This window comes from Limulus polyphemus, unplaced genomic scaffold, assembly GCF_000517525.1.
Source record: "Limulus polyphemus unplaced genomic scaffold, Limulus_polyphemus-2.1.2 Scaffold1274, whole genome shotgun sequence".
In the NCBI taxonomy this organism is placed as follows: domain Eukaryota; kingdom Metazoa; phylum Arthropoda; class Merostomata; order Xiphosura; family Limulidae; genus Limulus; species Limulus polyphemus.
In genome coordinates this window covers 232,686-259,543 of record NW_013666884.1, presented here as the reverse complement: position 1 = coordinate 259,543, position 26,858 = coordinate 232,686, and the positions used below count along the sequence as shown (strand labels likewise).

The following is a 26,858-nucleotide window of genomic DNA, read 5'->3' as shown; positions in this document are numbered from 1 at the left end:
TAAAAGTAAAGTAATATATATATATATATATATATATATATATATATATCAAAAAGATATCTTACCCAGTCACAGTCTCACCAAAGAGTGAAGGATGGTGACAGGTGGAACACGGTACCCTGATGAGGAAAAAACAGCTACCAGAAGCAGATAATGGGAGATAAGTGTGTGAGGTATAGTCCTAGTGCTTGATGGAAGAAGTACCTCCAACATACAATGAAGGTGAGGTACAGGTAAAAAGGAAGGTGACTAATCAGAGTGAAGACACCATGAACTGATTAAAGGGAAAAAGGAGACCATGAAGAAAAGGTAATTGAATCAAGATCTGGATCCAAAGGGTAATGGAGGAAGAAAAAAGTCAAAAACAGAAAAGTGGTGCCAGGGAATGAAACAGCAAGAAAATGAACCAACAGGAAGGTGATGGACATAGGAACATGAATAAAGAATGCAATGGCCAAAGAGACAAACAAGAAACCAAAAAAGAAAAATCGAATGTAGCATTACAGATACCCGACGTGATGTTAAAGTCACAGAAGAAACACCCCCAAAAAAAGAAATGGACCAGTGGAGGAAAAGAGCTGTCCAAAAGTCCCAATTAAAACTGGAAGGGAAACGAAATTGGTGCAAGATAGTGTCCCATCTTAGAAGATCTGAAAAACAAAAAAGACCCATTTGTAGGAAAAGAGCTGAAGATGGCAATTGCCCCAACATGGAGGTAAGGAGGAGGAAGGTATCCCATAAGCATCCCCAAGAAATAGATGGAAGTGACAGGGGAAGATGAAGACTGGAAAACTTGGCTAAGGAGAAAGGGATAAGATTAACAGATTCTGTCCTCATTCAGGAAACAGAGAATTGAAGTGCAAAGAAGCAAGAAATAAAACAATCTGCCTGATGGTAAGCCAAGTCAAAATGAACCAAAGTCCATGGAGGGTGAGGCATGCTGGAACCATCTCCCAAAAGAGAAACATAAAGGCAGAGCATGAACCAAAATCTCGGGAAAAGGTGGGAAAAAGAAAAAAAAAAGTTGTGAAACATTTATAAAAATGGCTGAGATAGGCCTATAAGACTCTGCAGTAGAAGCCTTGGAAGGCCAATACACAATGAGATGGAGGAAAATTGTCAAAATAGATTTCCTCCTGTACAAATTCAGCAGTTTGATGAGGAAAGCAAGCAACAGTTGGAGAGGGTTGGGTAGACCATGGACCCAGGCATCCTCAAACACAAAATTAAGTGTAAGAAGTATAAAATGTAATTAATTATGAAAATGTAAAACTCATTATATTGTAAAATTAAGTAGGTGTATATTGATAATAAAATTTAGTAGATGTTGAAGAAACAATATATTTAACCTAATTTATGACTTACCAGTAAGATGAATGACAGGTAATCCTAAAATTACAAACATACATGTTAAGTCTAAACTAGCATTGTAGTACAAAAGCATATCACTAAATGTTAATGAAAAACCCTAGCCTTACAAGAAGTAGGTACAAATCTAACTAACCATATATTGTTCAAACCAAATAACTACAAATAATAATATTAATGTCAAAATAATCAAAAAGCTAAAACACTATAACAGCTTATTTGTCCAAAGTCAACGGACCCAAATGTGTGGACCACTAAACTCAAAGGCCCGATGAAGGTCAACTATTATAATTCTCTCTCAACATGGGCTCAGTCAATTTGACTGACTATGTGACCTCTTTGTACTTGTATAGTCTTTATATATTTGTTACTACTGACTTTTAATATAGTACGCATGTCTTCACAACATTTGGCAGTCTTTCAGTAGACATTATGTCTTTCACAAACAAAAAATCATATTTTTTGTGAAGTATTTTAAATAAACTAAAAAAATATGTCTGTGAATATATCGAGTATTTGTTTTGAATAGTCCATGTGCAAGGTGATTTTCACGTTCAGATTAAAAGTACTTTTCTTCATCTCAAAAATCTCAGATTTGATTTGTGTAATCTCTAAAACCTCCTAAATACATTTCAAATGTTTGTTTTCAGAAAAACTTTATATTTTATCTGTTATTTTCAATACCCTAACTCTATACAACATTGGTCAATTTGACTGACTTTGTAACCACCAAAAAAATAAAAAAATTTAAATAAATTTAAATTACATTTTTTTCTTTCTAGAATTGTAACATGAAACTACATTCTTTTATCCTGAGTAGCTTTAAACCCGTAAGAGAAAAATATATTTATGATTAAATTTGGTTTTATTGTCCTTTGAACCATGTCTAACTATTATTCCTGCTATTATAAGTTGTAAATCACTTGGGAAATGTGGAAGTCATGTTACACTATCAAATTACTTTACCCACGAGCTGCTCATGTGTGAGCCTCATGAAACATTTTTATTATATTATTATTATTATTTATTTTACCTAATCTAACCTTAACCAACCTAAATAGATCCCTATTTTTACATTTTAGTTAATTTTATAATAATAAATAAAGAATAAACATGAAATAATGTACTTACCTGAGTATTTCTTTTTTTTTTTGCTGTTGACCGTTGATGATACTTATCCCTACTTTTTTATACTAATGGTAGTAAGGCAAGAAATAATTATTATCTAATTAAATAATACACTAAAGAAAATAGGTTAATAACATGCAAAAAGCAGACACTTTCCTCTAACAATCACAATTTTTCTGGCTTTCTAACTATGCAACAAGAGCCATTACAAATTCATCCAAGCTAGCCATTGTGATTCCCATCAGAACCAAAGTTGTATTGGAAGAGAATTTTGACTATTCTGTGTTCAGAACACAACATAATATAATATGTCATTTGATAAATGAAAACCTTGACTTTCTATTCGTTATAGGTAATATATAATTAAATGTAAGAGAGAACTATTAAGAAATCCTGAAAAAGAAGATGTAACAGGTGGGTGTGGCAGGAGGGGGCTGATTTTCTAGTTGATGGCTCTGTAACCAAACAAAATTGAAAGCTATAAAAAATTATGGTTTGTCTGAGCAATGACGATTTTATAATGATTAATTTATGTTTAATTTCGTATTTATTGGAAGGGTGGTGGATAAAATAGAGTAGATGCCTTGAGAAAATGTGTCACATGTGTCACACTAGGGTAAATTCAGGATTTTTTAAAATATTGCCTTATAAAATTAAGAACTTAAAACTTATATACTATTAAAATATGGATTATTTGCTAAGATTTTATGCTATATTAATTGAAATAACATAAACAAAAAGTAGGTTACTAAAATTTTGAATCTAAGTCACTAAAACCTCGTGACATGGGGAGTTAAGTATGCCCATCGCAATAGGAATAACATTCAATCTCCCAATATATTTAAGCTGACAATTCCACAGTTGAGTACCACCACCAGAAACCTAGGTAATTGTGCTGGAAGTAAATTATAACATTTTCGAAGTGTAAACATAAGCTTCAGTGAAAATAAAAAAATAAAGAAAAAAGAAGAACAATAGAGGTAAGTTATCACTTAAAACAGGTAAAATGAAGTAGAAAAGATTAAAAAATATCTCCACTTTGTGTGAAATTTCAAAAGAAAAAGAAAAACATGGGAAAAGGCACAAACAAAAAACATCTTGACTATAGTTTTGTAGAATCAAATAGAGGATTCACATGTGTCAGGAGGGTGTGTAGTACTCCTACTGATGGAGGCTTGTGGCATGTGAAAAAAATTTGCATATAGAGAGCAGCACTGAATGAGAATATCTATTTATGCGAGTGGAGGTAATGTACCATATCGGAATACGAAGTACCAGGGGAATATTTCATTTATAAGATTTCAGGATTGCTATAAGTGAATCATGGTAATTAAAAAAATTAAGAAGCTCTCACCAGGTAGGATTATTTCAGGAAATCCCATTTTGCGAGCCACAGCAGTCGATGGGGACATAAGATGTGGATGTTCTTCACGAACTTGTTTGACATCTCCATGAAACAACTTCATACACACCCATAATCCCTGGCCCTTGTGTTCTCTCTGACTAATTTCTTTAGCAGACAACACCTTCTTAATGACATTCTCAAGAAATTCCCTCTCGCTACACCTGGAAAAATATACAGATAAAAAAAAAGGCTGCACACATAATTCTTTCCTTTTATCATGATGTACTCACCCCACCCCACCCCACTACATTATTATCTTCAGCACTAGACTTCAGTTCTTCAATGAGGATGGAAAAGCATACTGTGGTGTAGCTGAGGTGTTTGTCTTTATACATGCTGGATTGTTTGTTTTCTAAGTTGTCTTTCAGCATCTTCAAAGTAAGATAATTGGAGGTAAAGGGAACTTCAGTTCACAACCAACCATATTATTCCTTGTCACAACTTAATGTTTAAGTCAATCAGTTATGGACTATACTTCTAACAGCAACTAAACCGGAAGAGAATTAAATATTGGAATGTTCAACATGATACTTTTTACCTTCATCAGATCAGGTGACTTGGACTGTATAAATGTGTTTGAAATACACAAAGTTGATTTGAGTGCTTTAAATTATTACTGAATGGTGGTTTCTCAATACTGTTATGAAGTTTTATTCTTAATGCTGGTTTCCTGCACAACACTACTTTTAGTTGGAAAACTGTTACTTTTTGATTTACTTGATTGATCTCAGTCTGATGATTCTTTTATAAAGCATCAGTTTGAGAAACAACAGTATTGCATAATCTTGTTGATTTAATGCTGGTTTTTGTTGTACTGTTTTGAATGCCTTCTTTGATTCTCAGCATTCTTTCTTTGCCAGCCAATCTAATGATTCTGAAATCACTAATAAAAAAGTTAATCACAGGTTTTATAGTAATATGAGGAATTCTTGATCAACATTCAAGATTATATACCAAAGTATTCTGTAATTTAAAAAGAGAGAGAAATGGAGCTTGGATAACTGCATACTTGATTGTAATCAAGAAAAGGTTATTTGTATACTCTGGAATATATTAAGATTAGAATGACACTCTTCAATTTTAAAAAATTCTGTAGTTTGATTGTTGAGTTGAAAACAGAACACAATCTCATTTGTAAAATCAGACAAGTCCACAATTTTCTATACTATTTGTTTATAGACCTAAAAAGTTTATTTTTTTTATTAATAAGCTATCAGGCCTGATGAAGAACTCAGCATATAATCCAAAATGTTGTCTTCAAAACCAGAAAGAAGACAGAAAGAATCCATAGAAAACTATTTAACATGTCAACACAGTCTATAATTTCCTTTACAAGATAAATAAATATCTTTATGAAAATTCAACTATTTTATTTGATCAACATAATCAAACTATCCTTCTGAGTAAATTTCTTTATAGTCATATATTTCAAGATCTGTAAGAACATCAGCCAGAGTATGACTAAACATTATGTTAGATACAATGAGTCTCAATGGATATTTAACTCATCACCCTTGAAAAACTATTGTAAATGCTTAAATGGGAATCTGTTAACTCATTTGCTACGAGGTGGGTTGACTTGACCAACATTGTAACTATTTTGTACCTGTTATAATTTCTATGTCAAACTACTGTTCATGCCATTATAAGTTGACAAACGTGCAACTCACGTTACTTTAACAAATTACATCATGCACGAGTTACTTGCAAGCTGCTTGTAAGTGTACCTCATGAAAAATACTTATTACATTATTATTTATCTATTTTAGCTAATTTAACCTTAACTAACTTAAAAAGTTTCCAATTTTTACATATCAGTTACTTTTATAATAAGAAATAAGGAAAAACAAGAAATAAAGAACTTACCTGGGCCTTCTTTTTGACTGTTGATGACACTTAACCCTACTTTTTCATACTTATGGAAGTACGGCACTATATGTTTTATATAATTAAATATTGCCTCTAAAAAGAAAGAATAATAAAATGCAAAAAGTAGACAATGTCCCATAACTATCACAATTTTTCTGGCTTTCTAATTAAGCAACAATAGCTGTTAAAATGCATCTAATCTCGTCAATGTGCTTCCCATGGAAATAAAGCTTGAATTGAAAGTGAAACATAATATAATATATCACTTGATAGATGAAAACCTTGGCTTTCTATTGGTTATAAGTAATATAGTATTGAATGCCAGAGAGTAATTTCTGAAATTTCAGTAATTTCTGAAAAAGAAAATGTGACAAGTGGTTGTATCAAGAGGGATCTGATTTTATATTTGATGACACGGGCTTGGTTCTTGGGACTGACCTCATAACCATTTTGTGCTTGTTATAGTGTTCATGCTATAACTTTTAATATTTTAAGTGTATCTTTACAACATTTTGTAGATTTATAGTAAACATTAGAAGCCTTTTGCAAACAAAAAATCAGAGTTTTTAATGAAGTATTTTTACTTATATTTGTCCGTGAAAATATTGATTCTTTTTTTTAACTAGTCTGAGTGCAAAATGATTTTCATTTTAAGATTTAAAATACTTTTCTTTGTTTCAACAATCTCGAATTTCATTTGCACAACCTCTGAAAATTCCTATATACATATATCCCTTTTTTCAATAAAACGTTATATTTTACCTGTTATTACATTTATTATCTGATTCTTCAGCCTGTAGACAACTCATTGAAGTAGAGTGAAAAGAAAAATTGTAAAATCAGAAATATAACGAGCAGTTGTTTCCTTTTTCTTCATTATTGATCATGAAGTTTCAAAGTTCTTCCCCTGATAGTTTCAACTGCTAAACATATCCCATATATTTTCTGTGTTTACTTTATTGTCACAGACAAATTACAAACCCGATGACAAAAAGCAATAATTCACTGCCTGTGTTATAAGACTGTTTACATACAACCGTAATACGAAACTCTCGAGCGCAAAAATGTACGCGTATTCTGTGAGGTGACATTCCCCTTGCTCCGAGAACACAATATGGGATATAGCAGTTTATAGTTCCTACAACACTTTCAATAGGAATTTCCCAGGGTAATAAAATTGCAATTAGAATGTGTAAAACATTTATTATACGGTTCAGAGTTTGGCTGATCCAATAAACATTATAGGTTCTGAGCCGGGCTTATCCATTTACATAGCAGGTGTTTCAGTACTATGGTCACCCATTTGATGTGTGTGGAATTTCACAGCATAAGTATATAACGGTGTTATTTGGGCACATTCTTATAAATGATACTACCCTCTCTCACTTTCACCACACGTAGAAAGTAAATGAGAAATACACTGACAAACCAAGATTTCGAGTACGTAACCATGTTACAAAATGTTGCGCTCGTGCATCAAACTTGCTAAGCCTTGTTTATTCTTCTGGGTGGATTTTTGAAGACCAAAAAGTTATCAAATTACTGTATTAGTACACTCAAAATCCCTGTAATTTAATTGGGTCTCTACATAAACTGTATGTGGGTTAAAAAAATCCCATTCCTGTTCAGAGCAACGACTAAATCATCACACTTCAATGGTTTTGGCAAAATTATTATTTTCTCCTTCAAGCTATTTATAAACAACTGTCAGAGTTACGTAGGGGTGAAAATTGGTTATAAGCAGTACCTAATTAGTAGTAGGTGGGACTAGATAAGAGCTTTCAAAAGATTGGTGCAGTGGGAGGAGCCACTCTAGTAGACTTGCTAAAAAATATTGCTATCTCAACAAATCATAGAGGAGGAAGGTTCCTATTTTATATATAGCTTGTCTATATTTCAAATTCGAGTTTCTAATTCGTTAGCTACTTATACATTTTGTATGGTGGGCATAATAAAATGGCAACTGAACAATAAGACAACTGGATGTGTTATGTGACACACAAAATCGATATTTAACATTTTTTCCTTTACATTTTCTTTTAAATTAAGAAATTAAAACATATATAATATCAAAATTTAAATTATAAACAATGTTTAGATACCAATTTCATTGATGTAAGTAGTAAAAAATGTTATTTAATAAAATTTTGAAAATAACGCTCCAAAACGTCATGACACGTGCACTTTAACCTACCTGGGGCAAAAGGGTTAACCATATAATTGAAATTATGCTTTACTTGAGCAATGACAACATTATAATGAGTAATTTATATTAAATGTCATACTTCTCAGAAGGGTGGTAAATAAATTAGAGAAAAGGGGATGCCAAGAGAGCAAATGTCAGAATTCTCATAATAGAGGAAATTCAGGATTTATTTTAATATTCCTTATAAAATTAAGAGCTTAAAACTTATGAATTATTAAAAATATAGATTATTAGCTATGTTTTTATGCTATATGCATTGGTATACTATGAAAATAAAGTAGTTTACATTTTGAGTGTAACTCACTGAAACCTCGTAAAGTGCGCAGTAAAAGATGCCCATGGAGAGAGGGTTAATCAAATATTATTATCATTATATCATTACATGTATTGAACAATATCAGTTTTATCCATTGTTTCTTTAATTGTGTGAAATATCTTTGCAATTTAATTTCCCTTGTCATTTTTGGATCAATTTATATTCATACATACATATTACTGAAGACAAATTATTATATTAATATATTTTTGGTTTGAAATGACTATGTGTACAAATTAATTACTTGAAATTGTATAAAACTGCTATTCATCTTTACTAAAAATATATTTGTTTGCTGAACTGTTAACCTCTTCAAACATTACACTTTTATAAGAAAATACTGAAAACTTTTATAACTTGCAAAGCATCAGTTTTGGATTATGAATAACAATTGATAATCTTGTTTGTAATTTATCTATGGACAGAAGCATTTATAAGTTGATAATCTAAGTTGCCTTTTCAAATAGTAACTAATAATTAACAATTATATCTGATTTAAATTGGGTTGAACATTTTATTTATGCTAGAAGTTTACATCTATCTAACCTAAAATTTAATGATTTATTATTGCCATCTGAATGGCTTTTTTGCTATGCTAACAAAATATTCAATATGTTCTTGTGTGATGAACATTTTCAGTGGGTTTGGGCACTGCAACCACACTAATACAAACAGCCCATCTACATAAAACTGTAACAAAAGTACAATGCTTAAGATAAACGATAAATTTGTGAAAATGATGACATTCCTCTTAAAATCAGAAGTGTAACAATTATCTTACTTTGTATTGTTACATTATTCTACATTTTCAAACAGGAGACAAAAAATTTAATTTTTTTTACAGGAATAAAACACATCATTTATATTTCAAATCACGTACTGATATCAATCAACCATTTATTTCCCATATATATATATATATATAAACATAAAATATAAATGTATACTAAATGTTCTATGGTCACTCCTATGCTAGAAAGATACTTACTGCACAAAAGGTATAAAATATTGTCTGTCTTCATCACTTTCCAATTTACCACTGATGATATCTGTAATATCCATAGCTAAAAATAAAAATAAACCATTGTTACTTCAGTTTTTCACAAAATTATGGCCTGAAATGGCCAAAAAAAAATGTAAAATTTATCATAGACACATCAGTTTTGTATTTTTATTACAGTAAGGTTGCATTACATACTCACTAAATAAGTTGTTACTAGCAAATAATTAATGCAAAGTTTCTTTATTGATGAAATTATCATTAGAGAAAAGCCACCTAAACAAAAGGTTGAGCTTTGTAAACACAACAGTTGAGAAGGAAAAAACAAAGATACAGTAACACCTAAGTAATTTTAACTTTAATCTGATCTCTTTTATTAAAACTTTTCAGATTTATAAATTATATTGCTATATAATCCAGGCATCTTTTGATAATTTCATGATTACTGATATAAACACTTGTGTAAAGAGCTACCTTTACTTCTGAAGTTAACATTTTCTTACCTGAAAATGTATTTCTGATAGATATAGATACTCACTTCTTCACACAGTTAAGCTATCTTCCCCATGCATCTGCCACTAGCCTTTAGGCACCTCCCACCTAATTTCAGAAAATTTCTCAAGAATTGCACAACTTCATAATGATGATATCATGCAGCAAAAGCCCTCAATCAATAGGAGGGCAACACACTTCCTTGTGCACTAACCCCTCTATGTTTTTTCACTAGTGATATGACAAGAAATACTAAGGTGCACCAAAAGTGAGGAGGAAGGGTGAGAATGTGTGTGACAGATGAGTATCTATTGGAAATACATTTTCAGGTAAGGAAAATGTTGACTTCTGAGAGATACACACCTCTTCACACAGTTAAGCTAGAATCCAATGTTGAAGTGGTGGAGAGGCTGGTGCAAAGATTTACCTAGTTGAGAAAGCACCCAAAGGAAACCCATGGAGTGTGACACCTGGTGACAGGGGGTCCATTGGGACACACCCATAGGAGACCACATCCTATCTCTTAGCCCAGGAAAAAAAGAAGGTAAACAAGCTCCATATATCACAGGGATGGATATAATAAGATAATGGCCATCAGAGTAATTGCACTAAAGATGATGGACAGCAAATATGTGTAGCATGGTTGGAGCACATTCAGACTGTATCTTGTCTTCACATCAATTTTACCACCAGACTAATGGACAGACACCAGCTGTGGAAGAATGGCACAGAATTCATGTCATAGAGTGTGGAATGGTGTGTGTGTGTGTGCATGCTTCAGCTCAACTGAACAGGAGGTTAATACGGTAGGTGGGAATAAGTATATAGTGTGCTCACTTTGACTCTACTGATCGGATATCAGCTGCAGGAAGAGGGCATAGTCTATTAGTGCATGCTCACAGACACGACTGCAGGAAAAGAGAACAGTATAGTGGTGCATGCTCACCTCAACTCTACAAGACAGTCACAAGCTGCAGGAGAAGACGATAGATCTTGTAATGTGCTTGGCCCAACTCTACTGGACAGTCACAAACTGCAAGAGGGCACAATCTTGTATTGTGTTCACCTCAATTCTACTGAACAGATGCAGATAGCAGGAGGAGGGCACAGTCTTGTAATATGCTCGCCTCAATTCTACTGAACAGATGCAGACTGCATGAAGAGGGCATGGATCTTGTAATGGCTCTCCTCAATTCTACTGAACAGATGCAGACTGCATGAAGAGGGCATGGATCTTGTAATGGCTCTCCTCAACTCTGTTGTACAGATGCAGACTGCATGAAGTGGGCAAGGATCTTGTAATGGCTCTCCTCAACTCTATTGTACAGATGCAGACTGCATGAAGAGGGCATGGGTCTTGTAATGGCTCTCCTCAAATCTATTGTACAGATGCAGACTGCATGAAGAGGGCATGGATCTTGTAATGGCTCTCCTCAACTCTATTGTACAGATGCAGACTGCATGAAGAGGGCATGGGTCTTGTAATGGCTCTCCTCAACTCTATTGTACAGATGCAGACTGCATGAAGAGGGCATGGATCTTGTAATGACTCTCCTCAACTCTATTGTACAGATGCAGACAGCATGAAGTGGGCAAGGATCTTGTAATGGCTCTCCTCAACTCTATTGTACAGATGCAGACAGCAGGAGGAGGGCACAAGTTGTATGTTATAATTATAGCTATATGAGGGGTGACCTGCACTACAATGACAGTATCACTACCACCACCCAACTTCCCACTGATTGGCACTCCTTGTTCTAACCTCAACAATTAGATCCTAGTCAGTGAGAATTCTCTATGGTCCACTACCCCAGTGGCTGCAAATGATAAGTGGCAAGGATCTCTCTTACTCCACTCGAAGAAAAAAGGGGAGGAGGAATTCACAGTGTGAAGACCTGAAGGAAATGCCTGGATCACCATCAGTCCTTCAGTTAGAAAAGTCTTTTACTGGAGACGAAGCTACAGGTGGCCATGGATCCTTATTTTGAAAAGCCAGCAAGCACAAGCCAAAGAAACAGTCAGAGCACCCCCTGGTACTGTATTTTTCCACGACAGTCCATGGAATAGGTACAGTCTGGACCAGACAGTAGTCAGATATATAAATATACCATGAGGATACCTCTAGTGGTCTTGCAGAACACCCCATCTCACAGTGAGCAAATATAGAGTCAGGGTGGATGGTATGAGTACTTTCCATTATCCTGGCTCAATGTGGAAGTCTGGAAAATAAGTATACACTGGGGGACACCACCAGCCACCTGGCAAGATCCTATAAGCAAATGCTGTAATAAGAAAAAGGAAATGTACTGACCTGTCTAAAGATGGTGAGGAAAGTGCAGGATGGTAACCTTGAGGAGATGAGACAGTCAGATGATGAAGACAGTAAGTGACAAAGGTGTGAATGGTAGTCCACATGCCAGCTTGAAGAATCTTGCCCAGCAACCATTGGAAATGAGTGGCAAGGGAATGAGTGAAGTGATCAATCTGATAGGATGAAATGCAGAATAGTTTGTATGCATCGATTTCCAAAGAGGAGTAGACCAAACATAGAAGTTGTTGGACCAAACCTATAAGAAGATAAGTCTCTGGAGGAATAAGAATCCCATGAAATGAAGAGTCAAAAATAGAAGGCATAAAAATGAGAGGTATGAGTCAAATAGCAACAAAAGGCACAAAAGTCTGTCTGAGTCCAATTGATCATAGTGGTGTGAAATAAAAGAAAGGGAGATGGGAGAAAAGGAGCAGTCACTTTCCCAAGCAACTGAAGTCTTATGGAGGAAGTACCTGTCAGGATAAAGAAGAATATAAGAATGATGGAAAATGGTAAGGGAAAAGTCGATAGCATAGATACCTGAACGATATCATCCACAGGCAAGAAATATGAGGAAACAAGTCTTAAGAGAAAGGTGGTATAAATTGTGAGCTGCCAATGGCTTGAAATGGGTACAGGTAAGAGTATGCAGGATGACAATGAGACATGAGAAAATGATAATGAAGGACTGGAACAAGGTCAAAAGAATTAAGGAGGAAAATATCTTACTGTATTGAGAAAGATGAAATATGGTTGACAAGGCTTCCCAGTAACCAGCAATGGTAGAGTCAGAAATCCACTGTCAAACAGCCAAGGTAAAAAAAAAAAAAGCCAATGTTAGCACAGTCAGAAGAAAGTCTGTCTGAGTCCAATCGATCATAGTGGTGTGAAATAAAAGGAAGTTATTCACTCACAAAAGTAGTAGATGTTACATGAACTAATGACAACAAGAATGAGAATGGAAAAAGAATACCCAGTTGGAAAGTCCAGTTCAACAGGCAATGGACTGGACAACTTCCAAACATGAAGGTGGAGGGACAAGATCTAAGATGGAATAGTGATGTCTGAGGTTGAAGCAAGAGAGAGAATATAGTTGGCAGGGAAGAAGGTGTTGGGTTGTCAGGTGGCACAGAAGAGGGAACCAAGATTAAGCCAGCCAGAGGATACAATAAGTGTGAGGTGGGTAAGCATAATGAAAAAGATGAGACCAGACTGGCTGAAAGCATCAACAGCTAGGGTCGAGGGATAGGGAACAGGTAACCAGAAGAGAAGAAGTCTGAAAATGAGAGGGGTGGCAAAGGTATCACTGAGTGGAGTCCCCAAGAGAGAGCACACCACATGGAAAACTTGAGAGTGGAGAGACCATTTTGTGAGCAGAACATGGTCCAGCTGAGAGAGGCAGTCTGCAACTAGGTTCATAGCACCTAATACATGACAGGTAATGAGACAACCCATTGAGAATTGGCCCAATAAAGAAGGTACAGAGTTTGAAGGCAAGGAGTCCTGGATTGGGTTCCCCCTTAACAGTTGATATAGGAAAACCATGGAGTTGTTGGAATGGATCATAACGAAATGATCCACTAGGACAGGTAAGAAATGGGATCATACCTAATAGACTATCGGAAGTTTGAATGTGTTGATATGGAGAGAGGACTTGTTCTGGGTCCATGTGCCAGATGTGGAATTGTCCTTCAGAGATGATCCACAACTAGAGGGTGGAAGCATCAATAAAGAAGTGTACAGTTTGGGTGGAGGTGATATTGAATCAGTCCAGCCACCAATAAAAAACGTTAAGTAAAGGAGGAACATGTGAACCATTCAGGTCAAAGGTTTCCATGAGTGGTCCCTCTGGTCACACAAGGGCCAATGGAGGAGGCACACGTGTGTGCATCCAAAATGGTTAAGCAGTTTCGGTGAAACCAGTCTCCAAAAGCTAAAAACTTCTCACACAGTAGTAGGATAGGCATGAATCTTGGTGACTAACAGTTCCATAGTTCACAGGCAGATGGGAGAAGGCTGGACACAGCTGAGAAATGAGTTGAAAAACACTCACAGGTAAATAAAATATTGAGTGGGAGTAAGAAAAAAATTTTGAAGTGTTGATGAACACTGCCTCCTCAAAATGTTGTAGATAGATGAGATCAAACGGAGGAGGAAAAGAAACCAGAAGATGGCTGAGAGGAGGAGTAAGAGAACTGGAGAGAAAGGGGGACAGGTGAAGATGAACCTGGGAAAGGAGAGTATCCCTACAGAACAATTTTCAACAACAAAGAGCCTATTGAGCAGGGAAAATGTATAAGTGGAATGGGCCACAGTGTAGAAGTGAATGGAACGAGAAGCACCAGCAAAATTCTTTAGGGCATGATGGAGCGCCTCAGACTTGAGGTGTAGAGAGGAGAGGTAAAGTAGTGTTGTAAAAAGGATCAGGCAAAGACAGAAGTATTGGTCACTGGAGGGTGATACTGATGGCAAACAGTCTGCTAAACCTAAAAAAACTGACAAGGAAATTCCAAACTTAGGAATTGAGAAAGGAAATTCAGAATGACTAAAATTGAGGATATAAGAACCACATTTGTCAAATTTGTCCTCCTCATTCTCCCCTCAAAATGAGGGAAAGAAATGCTTGAAAAGGGAACTGGAGCTAAAATTTCTGGCTGCTTAAGGGAACCCATTACACTATGCACAATGGTTGTCACATCATTCTCAGTCAACATGCCTCCATAAGCCATAGCTTATACGTAACCTGTGCGAGGAAATTATTCACTCACAAAAGTAGTAGATGTTACATGAACTAGTGACTTCTAGTTTGCACGAAAAAACAAAAGAGGGAAATTAAGATCCTTAAACATCACAAATCTTGTTAAATTGAAAGGGAAATGACACATTTGATGTGTTCAGGGGCGAGAAAAAGAATGAAGATTGACTATTGCAAAAGCATAGAGGGAGTTATTGCACAAGGAGGTGTGTTGCTCTCCCATTGGTGGAGGGCTTTTGCTGCATAGTAACATCAATATGCAGTAGTGAATTTCACTGTAAAATTAGTTGGGAGTTGCCTAAAGGCTAGTGGCTTGCCAATCTCTAGGGCAGACTCACGGGGAAGATAGCTTGGCTGTGTGCAGAAATGTGTTTTGCTCAGAAGAAAATATTCATAATTGAATTAAAAACTGCAGTTACTATTTCATTTATAGTTAGACTTGTCAACAATACAACACAATAAATGCTTAAGGCATTGTGCTATATTTCAGGCCAACTACAAGAAAGCTACATGTGACTTTCTTTAAATAATTCTTATATTTTTAAGTAATGTGGTAAACATTAGTTTATAATCATCTAATTTAGTTAGTTAACATTGTTTTACTATTATAATCTCCTAACAAGTTTAACTGTTCTTTACTAACTAACTCACAATACATTTTTGTAATATGCTCTATCTTCAGCTCTGTAGTCATAAGAAATGCTTAGTGGGATTCAAACCTGGAACCTTAAGTATAAGAGTCAGGAGTGTTATAAGTTTGATTTTATAAGCTATTTTAATAATTTTCTTATGGCCAAGTCATTTCATACTTTAATGCCAAATGTCAGATTTGAAAGATGTATATAAAAAGAAATATGTTACGAAAAATATTTTCTTAAAATTAGGCATCAATTTTTGTTTGGGGGGGGGGGGGTCCTTGAACTCACAAACTTGTAATATTCCTAATACTACAAATTATTCTTGGACATTTCATATTGTTTTAAAGCACAAAAATGAATCATTTTACTCACTGGCAATTACATTTAAAAATATAAAAGAGTCACAATGGATGTGGAGCTAAAATATAATGTTAAACCATTGATAAATAAAACTAACTTAAAATAGATATGTAAAACATATAATACAGTAAACATATGAAAATGAGAAATCAAAAACAAAGTAAGTAGTTTTCTAAGAAAACATATTTTAGTCTTTCTCAGAAAAGTGGATATAAACCTATAAAATGATCAGCATGTGACCATCACCAAGACACACACGAGTAAAATGTGTACTGATGGTGAAACAGGTGAGTATCAATATCATAAATTCAGACTCAGACACTGAAAATAATATATATATATATACATCTTTTTAAAATAAGCCACTGTAAAAAACAATCTATAATTCCACCACAAAAACAGCTAATTAATTTCATTATAAAAAGCTAGTAAAAAACATTTTGCTTAAGATTATTCCATGAAATGTCTTTCTATTTTCAAAAAAGTTTTAAATACAACAGAGAAAACACATTTGACTGACTTGCTAATTTATAAAAACAGGAACAAGTTGAAAAGGTTTTTTTTATATCTTACACTATACTTAGAAAACACACACAACTTTATTAGGATAACACTTTAAAAAATTAAATTTATTGCAAAATAAGTTTCATTGTCTCTTTTATGATTTTGCTATAAGCAAAAGAAAAAAGGATCTAAAAGGATGAGGTTGTAGCATGGCTGTCATACATAGAGGGTTGTGTACAATATAATAAAACAATTTTTGAGCCTAACACCATTGTTAAAGTCCATGTTGCAATGTTTGGACATCTGACAACTGTGCACCTTGACAGTAGCCTGCAACTTAGTTTCCATTGCAAAAGACTCATGCATAATAATGTCATGTCCAAAACACACCCCCCCTCACTGCAGGCTTTCTATAATCTATCTAATGTTTGAGGACCATGGTTTCCCAGCACTAGTTTCAACGATCCAAATGCACAGAAATCTACAGGTGTTGCATCCAGTAACTTGACCTGTATGACTTTGTATGGAATAACATGAATACCCATTTCATTCTCCAACTGCAGTCTGTGACAGTTGAATGGAAGATACGACTGGATGCCTTATCTTGCTGAACCCATAGACTATTAGCCATATTTCCAGATGGAGAACTTTACTGATCATTTTATGTATTGTAGACAGCTATTGCCACTTTGTGTTTGTGGATTCTCTCCTGCTAAAAGATGTCACACTTTGCTTACCACGATTTGGGTACAACTTGTTGCAGACTTCTTTCTGAATGGTTCTAGTTCCCCAGCTTGATCAATATTCCTTTGTTTTCCAATACCATTAAGTACAAAGAAGCTCCCCATCTTGGAAATTATAAATCCCAAACTTAAACATATCCTTATAATTTGAGTATTTGAATAATTTGCATACCCTTCACAAAAGTGATAAATTTTTAACAAACAATATCAAAATGTAGTTCTCTTACATAACTTTGTATCAGCTGTGGTTGCCATATAACTTACTGACTAGCATATTCAAAATTATTGTATTATTATGTATTCAGCCCTAAATATCAACAGTCATTCCAGAATGGTGTTGTTCATGTGCATATACACTACTGAAAGAATCACAGTTAAAATCACAGGCTTAACTACAATTCAGATTTCTCATAGTAATTAATTTTTATGAACATTATGATTTACTTTCTTGCTCAATGGATAATATCACTGAAAAAAATGTTTAATATCTAGATGTTGAATTAATTTTATTTAATGCTAAGTGAGAGAATATTAATTATATACAATAGTACAACTTAAAGCTGGTACTGGTTTCTAATGCTTAACCCATAACTTTTAAAGTATTATACTGCATATATAAATAGCATTTCATAGATTCTTTTGTCTCTCATCATCCAGCACAACTGAAGGGTTCTGGTTTCAACTGAAAGGCCTCTCAGGCAGTAACTTGTGGAAAACAAAGGATAGATCTGAAATGCTACTTTTATATGCTTCTGATTATAAATCTGCAGTTAATTTTACTTTTACCACCAACTTTCGGAATATTAGCAATACATTTTATTTTTCAGGAAATGGTATAATGCTTAAAAATATTTAGTCAAAGTAAAACAGTGAAATAAAGATACTTTCTAATTCCTAACCCAAACAAAGTGCCTTGTCAGGCATTTTTCTGAATTCTAGAACAAAAATTACAGTCACAATGACTCATAACTATAAGCATAGTTTATTCTCAATTCAACTGGGTCATTCAATTTACAATTAAGTATGATTATGAAATGTTCACACTTAATCTGTTAATCTTTTAGTATCAAATGCAAATTACACAGGCCTGCTAATTTAAACTTCATAAAAGTTGTTTGGACTTTAATAACAAATTTTCCATAATTCTATCACTTAAGGATTTTTTACAAATTTGGAAGAAAAAAAATTCTTACTTAGATCAAATTATTTCCTTTACCGCAATAAACATTTTTTATTATTACGTTTGTTAACAAAAATACAAACAAACTGAAGAAAAGGGAAGAACATTGATGTCAAATGAATATGCATCCTCATTTTTTTTTGTGAAATCTACGTCTTTTTAGCTTCGAAACTACGTGTTGTGGTCTTTCTTTTAGGTATTGCATTATCATGTTTTGTGAAAAATCTGTACGTAATGGAGAACAATGGATATAATTTTCAGATTCAGTGTACAGGAATTACTGCAGAACAGGTAAAGATTTCAAGACAATAAAACCATCGCAGGCCCATTTTATCAAAATGTACAACAATATACAACTGAAAGCTGCTACACGTTTTTAATGCTCCACCAGCTTTTGGCATTTAAACTGTAACTTTGAAAGTATTATACTGTATACATAAATAACATTTTGAACATATCAAATAGGACAACCTGTATTACCAAAACAAACATAATGGACAGTTACAACTTAGAACTTTCAAAAGCATCAAACACACAGTCATATATATATATATATATATCACATATGTAGTTACTTGGAACTGTGATAAGCACAACAACAGAAAAAGTTTATCAAAAGGAAATATATGGCACATGTAATTATTATTAGTACCTAAGCGCACGTTCTTCACTTCCACATGAATTTGGGCCTTCTTGTATTTTGGAAACCCCTTGAATCAATTTTCAGGACACATCTTTGTTTTTAGTCTTGTATTATTGAACTCTCATGAATATATTAATGCAAAGTTTAACATGGTATTGGCCTAGTTTCAAAGTGGCCATTGACCACATTTTTCCATCACACACAGATTTGTTTCAATGACTTTTTAGAAATACAGAAAAATAGCTTTAATCAGTACACGCCTGGGTTAGTTTAATACAAAAATACATAATACAGGCTTGTGTTATATATGGTTGAAATCTATTCTAGTAAAATCAAAATTACTTTTATAAGCTTTACTTCAACATCATTTTTTTCTCAGTTACACTACAAACAAGTAAAGAAAGAACAAAGTTAGAAATTGTTCTGTAATATTATTTGCAACTGTTTGCAATCTTTTAACTATAGTACTATCGACAAACTGTTCTATACTAATACCTGCTACACCAAATGGCCTTCTCACACCTTCTAATGATTTTTTTGTATACTGTGAAGTTCTTTTGTGGTCAACATCTTTCATTTCCATTGATCCTGAAACAACATTCAAAAAGAAACTTACAAAAAACTAGTGAAACATGTTACATATTTCATCTCTATATACTAATCACAATTAACTATATTTACCACAAGCTTTATACACTTGTAAGTTTGTAGACAGTACAAATGATATTTGTGATTCAAGCTGTTTTTCAAGTTTTGTAGAAGAAGATGAACTTAACTCAAAATTCTTTCTAGTGTTCACATATTTTTCTGAGTTAACATAACACACAAAACTTTTGCCTTTCATGCCATGACCAATCTCTTTTACATATTTGTTTTCTTAGCACATCAACCTGCAAAATCAACCAAACTTACTAACCTAACCAGATGCATTTTGTAAATTATAGGCTTCATTAGAATTGGGTGCTTTAATCCATTAATTGATCACCTATGAGCAGCAATTACATCAATTAGTGTCTCATAAACTAGTCAATTAATCAAAATTATAATGAATTGATTAATGTCAACAATCAACAAATCAAAATTAGTTGTTCCAATTAGATTATTACTGTTTTAGATTATTCCAACAACTGATTAATCAAAATTAAGATTAAATTGATTGTCATAGAAATAATCAACTAATTAGAATTAGGGTTTTACATTATTTTCTGGTTTTGATCATTCTGAATATCCACATGTTCAAAATATTACCATTATGTTTGTTGTTAAATGCTACTTTCACATGCTTCTGACTAAACCAGTAAAATCATGTTGAAAATTAATGATCACCATGCTGCTTTTGACAGAGGCAAGTCATGAATCATATCATTTAGCTCTTTTTTTGTGTGATCAGATGAGGCAGTTTATATTGAGGTGCTATAGGAATAGAATTACTAGATGAAGAGGATGAAGATGATTCATTGTCTTCATTGCAAGGATAAGTCTTCTGTTTCCCAATTCCCTGGTGGATGTGACACTGGAAGACCATCCTCATGAAGTCCTGGTTTCATTGCAGAAGCAATATCTGGATATTTAATGCATTGTTTAGGTTTGCCTGAATATCCAGAAACGTTGGTCATGCAAAAATAACAGTCAGTCAGATGATTTTTGGGTTCATGCCATACCATGGGAACTGCAAATGGCATACTTGTTCTCTTCTTATTCAGCTACTGTGGCAAGCCAGATGTGCAAACTGTACAACACATATGTGGAGCCCAATGTTTTTCTTGCTCACCAATTTACACCCAAAATAGTGTTAGTAAGCTGTCTTTACCTTGTGTGTGTGATTTTTTCCTTCGTGAAACTGTAATACATTTTCCACAAATGTAGCAGAAACTGTTTGGGTAATTTTTGCATTTTCAGACTTTACTTGAACTGGAGGCAGCCAGATTTTTAAATGATTTTCTAAAAAGCATAAAAGAATTTATGTTCACAGAACTAGAGTTTAAATGATTGAAGAAAAAAATAAAGTTTTGCAGAATTTGATTATATCGCAGGTATGATACGAGGAAGAAGATTGAACTTTGTTTTGATTGTGCAGGGAGCAAGGTGAAGTGACCGAGAGGCAACTGAGAGAGAAGTATCTGACTCTGCCCCCTTTTATGCTAAGTCAAGGAACTTCTCAAATGTTCTAGCAAACTGAGCACATGAAGATTTTGTGATTTCCTGACAGAGCAAGTGAGTTTGGGAATGAAGTAAAAGTGGTGCAATTTGCTACAATTATATCAAGAACAAATAGCATATATGAACTATACTTTTAGAATTTTACACTAATACAATACAGTCAATGTCTGAAGTTATCAAAAATGTATACCTTTTATCCATTAAACTATCCAAGTAAACTTAATTTCACAGCATAAATCTCTTATATGGAGATGATTGAATAGTATTTCACATAGTTCTGATAAAATACTGAGATATTACAATAATTCAAAATCTAGAGATGATGGACAAATTCTGACTACATTTTTTAGATCAGCATCATTAAATTACCCCAAGTTTTCTCCAGTAACAAATTTTTTGTTGTCTAGTGTTGTGAATCTGCAATGGACAAATTAAGAGGAATGTGGAAAAAACACTGGCATTCTATTTTACTTTTATAACAAACTTTAGGAATATTAAGAATATTTTGTTTTCATGAAATGGTTTAATGTTTAAAAATATTTAGTAAAAGTAAAACAGTGAAGTAAACATACTTTCTAACTCCTAACCCAAACAAAGTGCCTTGTCAGGCACTGTTCTGAATTGTAGAACAAAAATTATAGTTACACTGATTCATAACTATAAGAATGATTTGTCCTCATTTCAACTGGGTCATTTAATTTACAATTAAGTGGCTCAGTGGTAATTCTGAGCTCATAAAGCTCATAACACTAAAAATTGGGTTTTGATACTATAGGTGGACACAGCACAGATAGCCCACTGTATAGTTTTGTGCTTAACTATAAACAAACAAACTTAATAGGCATGTTTGGGGGGGGGGGATACTTTATTATATTATTTGAGGGTCTCATGAATGACTCCCACTGCCACGATATTTTCTCATCACGTTTCCGTTATTGCGAAGCTACTAAGGCTATATGGCACTGTCACTAATTTTGAACTGCTGACTAGAGGGAATGCAACTGGATGGTAGTACCCATTGTTAACTCTTGGGCTACCTAATATTAAATAAAGTGTAGATTTACTGTCTTTCTACACTGTATTATGTTTCTAACTTATAACTGCATAACTGTATTCTTTAATGTTGTATAAATAGGCATGGATCTAGTGGAAAGATCCAGGGGAGAATCACAACAATTTTTTTTTCAGAATTAATAACCAGATTTTGTAATATTGTATAAGCAAGTGTGGATTTAGAGGAGGAGTCCAAGGAGTATCAAAGAGAAATATTAGATGTTAGTGTTTTATTTAATTGGTCTATTAATTACTGTAAAAGCTTTTTTCCAGCTTTTCTAAAGTCAACACAGCTGGAGTCAACAGTAGTCCAGTTATGACCTCAGCCAATAACTGATTATTTCTCAAGGAATACAACAATATGAACTTCATGTATGGTTAACTGAAATATCATCTGTTACATAAAGACGTAATGCATTCTTAGATTGGCAATATCCCATAAATCTTATATATGCATCACCATTACAAGAGGTCTAAGTGTATTTCTTTGATTTGCTGACCCAACCTGTGCTGATGAGTCTTGAATAGGTGAAACTGCAGTCCAACACAGAGGGTAAGGAAAATCAAAGAATGCATTAAGCCCCTATGTAACAAATGATATTTTCAGTTTTACCTTTGGTGAAAAAGACATTTTAAATATATGTATCGAATCATTAAGCAGTTGGTCAACTGTAGAATACTGAATAATATATTAGATGCAATACCATAATACTATTTACACACCTTTAAGTTGAATTAAAAAGGACTCAAAAACCCTATAAATTTGATATATGCATCACGATTAAAAGGGGTCTAACTGTATTTTTTTGATTTGCTGACTCAAGCTGTGCTGATGAGCCTTGAATAGGCAAAATTGCAGTCCACACTAGAGGAAGTACAGCCAAACAAATAATGTGTTTGACTTCTATGTTACAAGTATTTTCAATTTACCTTTGGTGAAAAAGAAATCTGTAACACACATACACAATTATTAAACATTGGTCCACTTTATACTATCAAACAATGAATAGGTGTGTAAATTTACTGTCTTTCTACACTGTGTTATGTTTATAACTTATAATTGCATAACTGTATTCTTAAATGTTGTATAAACATTATTAATCATATTATTTTCAGGTTGTTACAGGTTTTGTACTGCCTTGCATGTCTGATACACATTCATGTAAAACAGCTTTAATTATTGTAAACTAAAATCAATATTTTGCCATATTCTGTGGTTTTAGAATTTTCCTGCTCATCCTAAACAATAACTTTATTTTTACTAAGAACCTATCACCCCTTGAAAATATACCATCCATTTCTTGATTTTCAAGTTTTTCCTTTAGTTTTTGTACAGATCTTGGTTGAAACCTTGCTATGGTGCCACATCAAATGGTTTAATTATTTACTAATAAAACAAGACTTTGAAAATAGCTATATAGAAAGTTTAGATATGATTGGATTGAGCAAGAATTAGACAATCAGGTAAACACAGCAAATTTATAGGTTTAAGAGTTTATTTCTTACAGTTTCTGTAAATGTTCTATTTGTTATGAATTGTGGAAGTATTTGTGCATTAAATTATACCTGTTTGAAAGCTACAGAAGTTGTCTTCAATGAGAGGATATTAGATAACTTGAGGTAAGGTAGATAAAAATCATACAGTTTAAAGACATAATGAATAGGTAACAAAGAAGACTTTATTACCAGTTTAACACGGTGACAAATGTACAATTTTTGGAGATGGTTTGTCATCATCAGATGATCGTACATCAAACATTTTGTCACACAACTTACAAAGAGCTTTCTCTTAGTTTCCATTAACTCCTTGAATCCATTGTTTGAATTCAAGTTTTGCCTCCTAGTTTTTTGGTACATGCAGCAACCCTCAATGATAACATTTCAATTAGAATTAGACTATGAGGTCTGAAAAAACAAGCTTCCATTTGATCAAAGAAAATCCTATCTTTAATTTACAAAAATGTATGTTATTCATTGGGCTACTTCACACTAATGCTATGTGATCATCTAATCAATACACTGCATACATACTTGACCAGTTCCTATTTTAATATGATACTTCAGTGACAAAAGCCACAGTAGTACGCCAATAAAAGAAGAAAAGGAAATGATATGATTAATAATTTCAACAGAAATAATGCCTTATGTTATCTATTAAAAATTTTACAAATAGAACCATAATTTTTGTTTTTGTGAAAACGTTTTATTTTCAATGAATGAAAATTTAAATAAATTTCAAGACCTAAACAGCACTTTTTGGTTCTTTTATAGACTGACATTCAAATCACAAATTCTATAAGGTACAGACTCAAAATTTCTGACCTTTGAAAATTTGTGTAAGCTCTGTCAACTATGCTACTACTTAAAACCACTACCTGTACCTGAACTTTGGTGGTTATACATTCTGTATTTATACAGAACAAAAAAACTTTTCCTTTACTAAGTTATACGTGTACTCATCATTAATAAAGTTGATAAATTTATCATGTACTTGTAAATAAAACTAATACTCTATACACCTTTTGCATGGAGCTAAGCAACATTTTACACATAAGTCTGACAGAAGTTTTCTTGTTTGAAGCTTTTTTTTGTCAAGCCTAAAGAAGTTAGTTTCAAGTGGGCATTTTGTAATAAAACCCTAAAAGTCAAATATGTTATTACTGTTCTTCTATGTTTAATTGGTGTATGTGCATTTTCAGCTAGTTTTCTACAAAATAGTGTCAATTTTGGAAGCTTAAATTCCTCATGAATTATTCAAGCACTTCATCTCTAATAAATACTTTGAGAGGTTTGGTTCTCTTACTTTTTGCACTGCAATAAATGAATCAATAGTTAAACTTATTTTTGCATTTGAATAGAAAGCCAATATATATATACACACACACATACATAAAGAAGGTGTAATACCATCCATGCACTACACAATCATTGTTGTGATGGTTAAGTAATAATTGGTTTTAGCAAAATTGTGTGCTGGAGGTGATCTTTAAACTTTTTAAATATTTGTATTTGACTTTTTATATTTTTTAAATTCATTGTACCAAACATAATAAAGATCCAAAAACAGTCAAAATTTAATTTGTTGGGATCTTTACAAGTACATACTAAGAACATAAAATAATACACTAAGAAAAAAGTTCCCATCAGCCACATTGCTCTATACTGTTTTCTTATATATATAAAACAATATGAAGAGTTCCTAGGCATATAAGATACATCAAAACTATTTAGTACAAACAAATTTCCTTCAAACTAAGTATCTTATTATAGTTACTGAAAAACATAGTTTATGCTTACCTATCCTGATTATCTGACATACAAGATAGACTTTTTCTCTTGCTAAATCTTTGCTTCCTAAATCCTACAAATTGTAAAAAATGAAAAAGTATATTTTAAATATTTAAATGTGACTAAGAATACTCAATGTCCTAAGATCTGTTGAAAATGTGACACAATATTCAAATATATTTTACTATAAACATAAAAGAAATAACAATTAGGTCATAAAGTGATAACTAGTTTTTGAGATATGTTTCATACAGAAACAGTGGAATTTATATAAAACTACTTTTTAATTACTTCTGACAATGAACTGTTGCCAAATTGACAGATGGTTGATGTGGCTTTTAACACATATGTTTTAAATCCATAGTTAGATTATTAAGCAAACAATGTAAAAAATACACCAGTAATAGCAAAATTTACCTAGATGAGCACCCTCTGGAGAGTGCCAAAATAAAACTCATGGAGCATGACACCCTACAGTATAGGGTATAGGGGCATACCTGTGGGATACCACACCTCTTCTCTACCAGGGTATACTCTTTGCCCATAGTGAAGGAATGTGTTCCCAAGATGGGCATAAAACAAGCAAAGTCCAGTATCATAGTATGGACATGCCATATGGTGTAGTGTGGCTAGAGTGCATCAATACTATAAATGGCAGGTCAACTCCAGTCCATAACCAGGCAAAATCAGTTATGTATCGCCAGGTCTGTGGTATGAGGAGGGTCCCAATCATCTTCATCTCCACACCAGAAAGTAGAAGGGATAAATAACATCTATTCTGCCATCCTAGGTAGTGCCCATGTGTGCTGACCCTGCCCACATTTAACATTAAACCACCCAGTAACCCAAAATCTAGGCAATGATAGGATGGCGGAAAGCATATGTAATGGGTTAACCTCAGTCCAAAACCACACAGCATCAGGTATCTCTCATCTGATATGCAGTAGAAGTAGGGTCCCTATTAACCACATGAGTAAGGATTTATGTTGTATGGTCCTGCACCAATCCAACACCAGACTGTCTGGGAACTGATGTCCTGACAGTAGTAGAATGGGGGGAAGCTAGCCAAAAGTGTGAACTGTATTTGGCAGGTTATCTCCAGTCAAAAACCAGGGAACATCAGGAATTTTGTCAGCTCCATGGTAGGAGGAGGTTTCACCCCATCTACACCAACAGAAAAACACCACCTTACTCTCAAATGAGTGAAAATTTCACACTTAAAGCCTATTTTTTAAGAAACCCTATTTTTTAAAAGCATGCCAGTCCCAGTTTATTCAAATAGGACTGGAGGGATGGGCAGCTATACCACAACTGCTTTACTTATAATAGTCCATGAGTGGGTAAAGTCTGAATCAAGCCTTGTTTAGCAAATAATACACTATGAGGAAACCTCTAAGGATCTAGTAGAACACCACTTCTCATCAGTGAGCATTACAGAC

General features: G+C 33.6%; 1 protein-coding gene across 1 annotated transcript in view; it reads right to left on the bottom strand.

The window, feature by feature from the left end:
• The window catches only part of LOC106462881 (dedicator of cytokinesis protein 1-like), a 128,178-nt gene that overhangs the window by 43,760 nt on the left and 57,560 nt on the right, over nt 1-26,858 (bottom strand). The window contains exons 10-13 of the mRNA XM_013922847.2: nt 25,429-25,492; nt 19,414-19,506; nt 9,281-9,356; nt 3,851-4,062 (exon numbers count right to left, since the gene is read on the bottom strand). Of these exons, the coding sequence (XP_013778301.2) occupies nt 3,851-4,062; nt 9,281-9,356; nt 19,414-19,506; nt 25,429-25,492 (445 nt within the window). The remainder of the gene's footprint in view (nt 1-3,850; nt 4,063-9,280; nt 9,357-19,413; nt 19,507-25,428; nt 25,493-26,858) is intronic.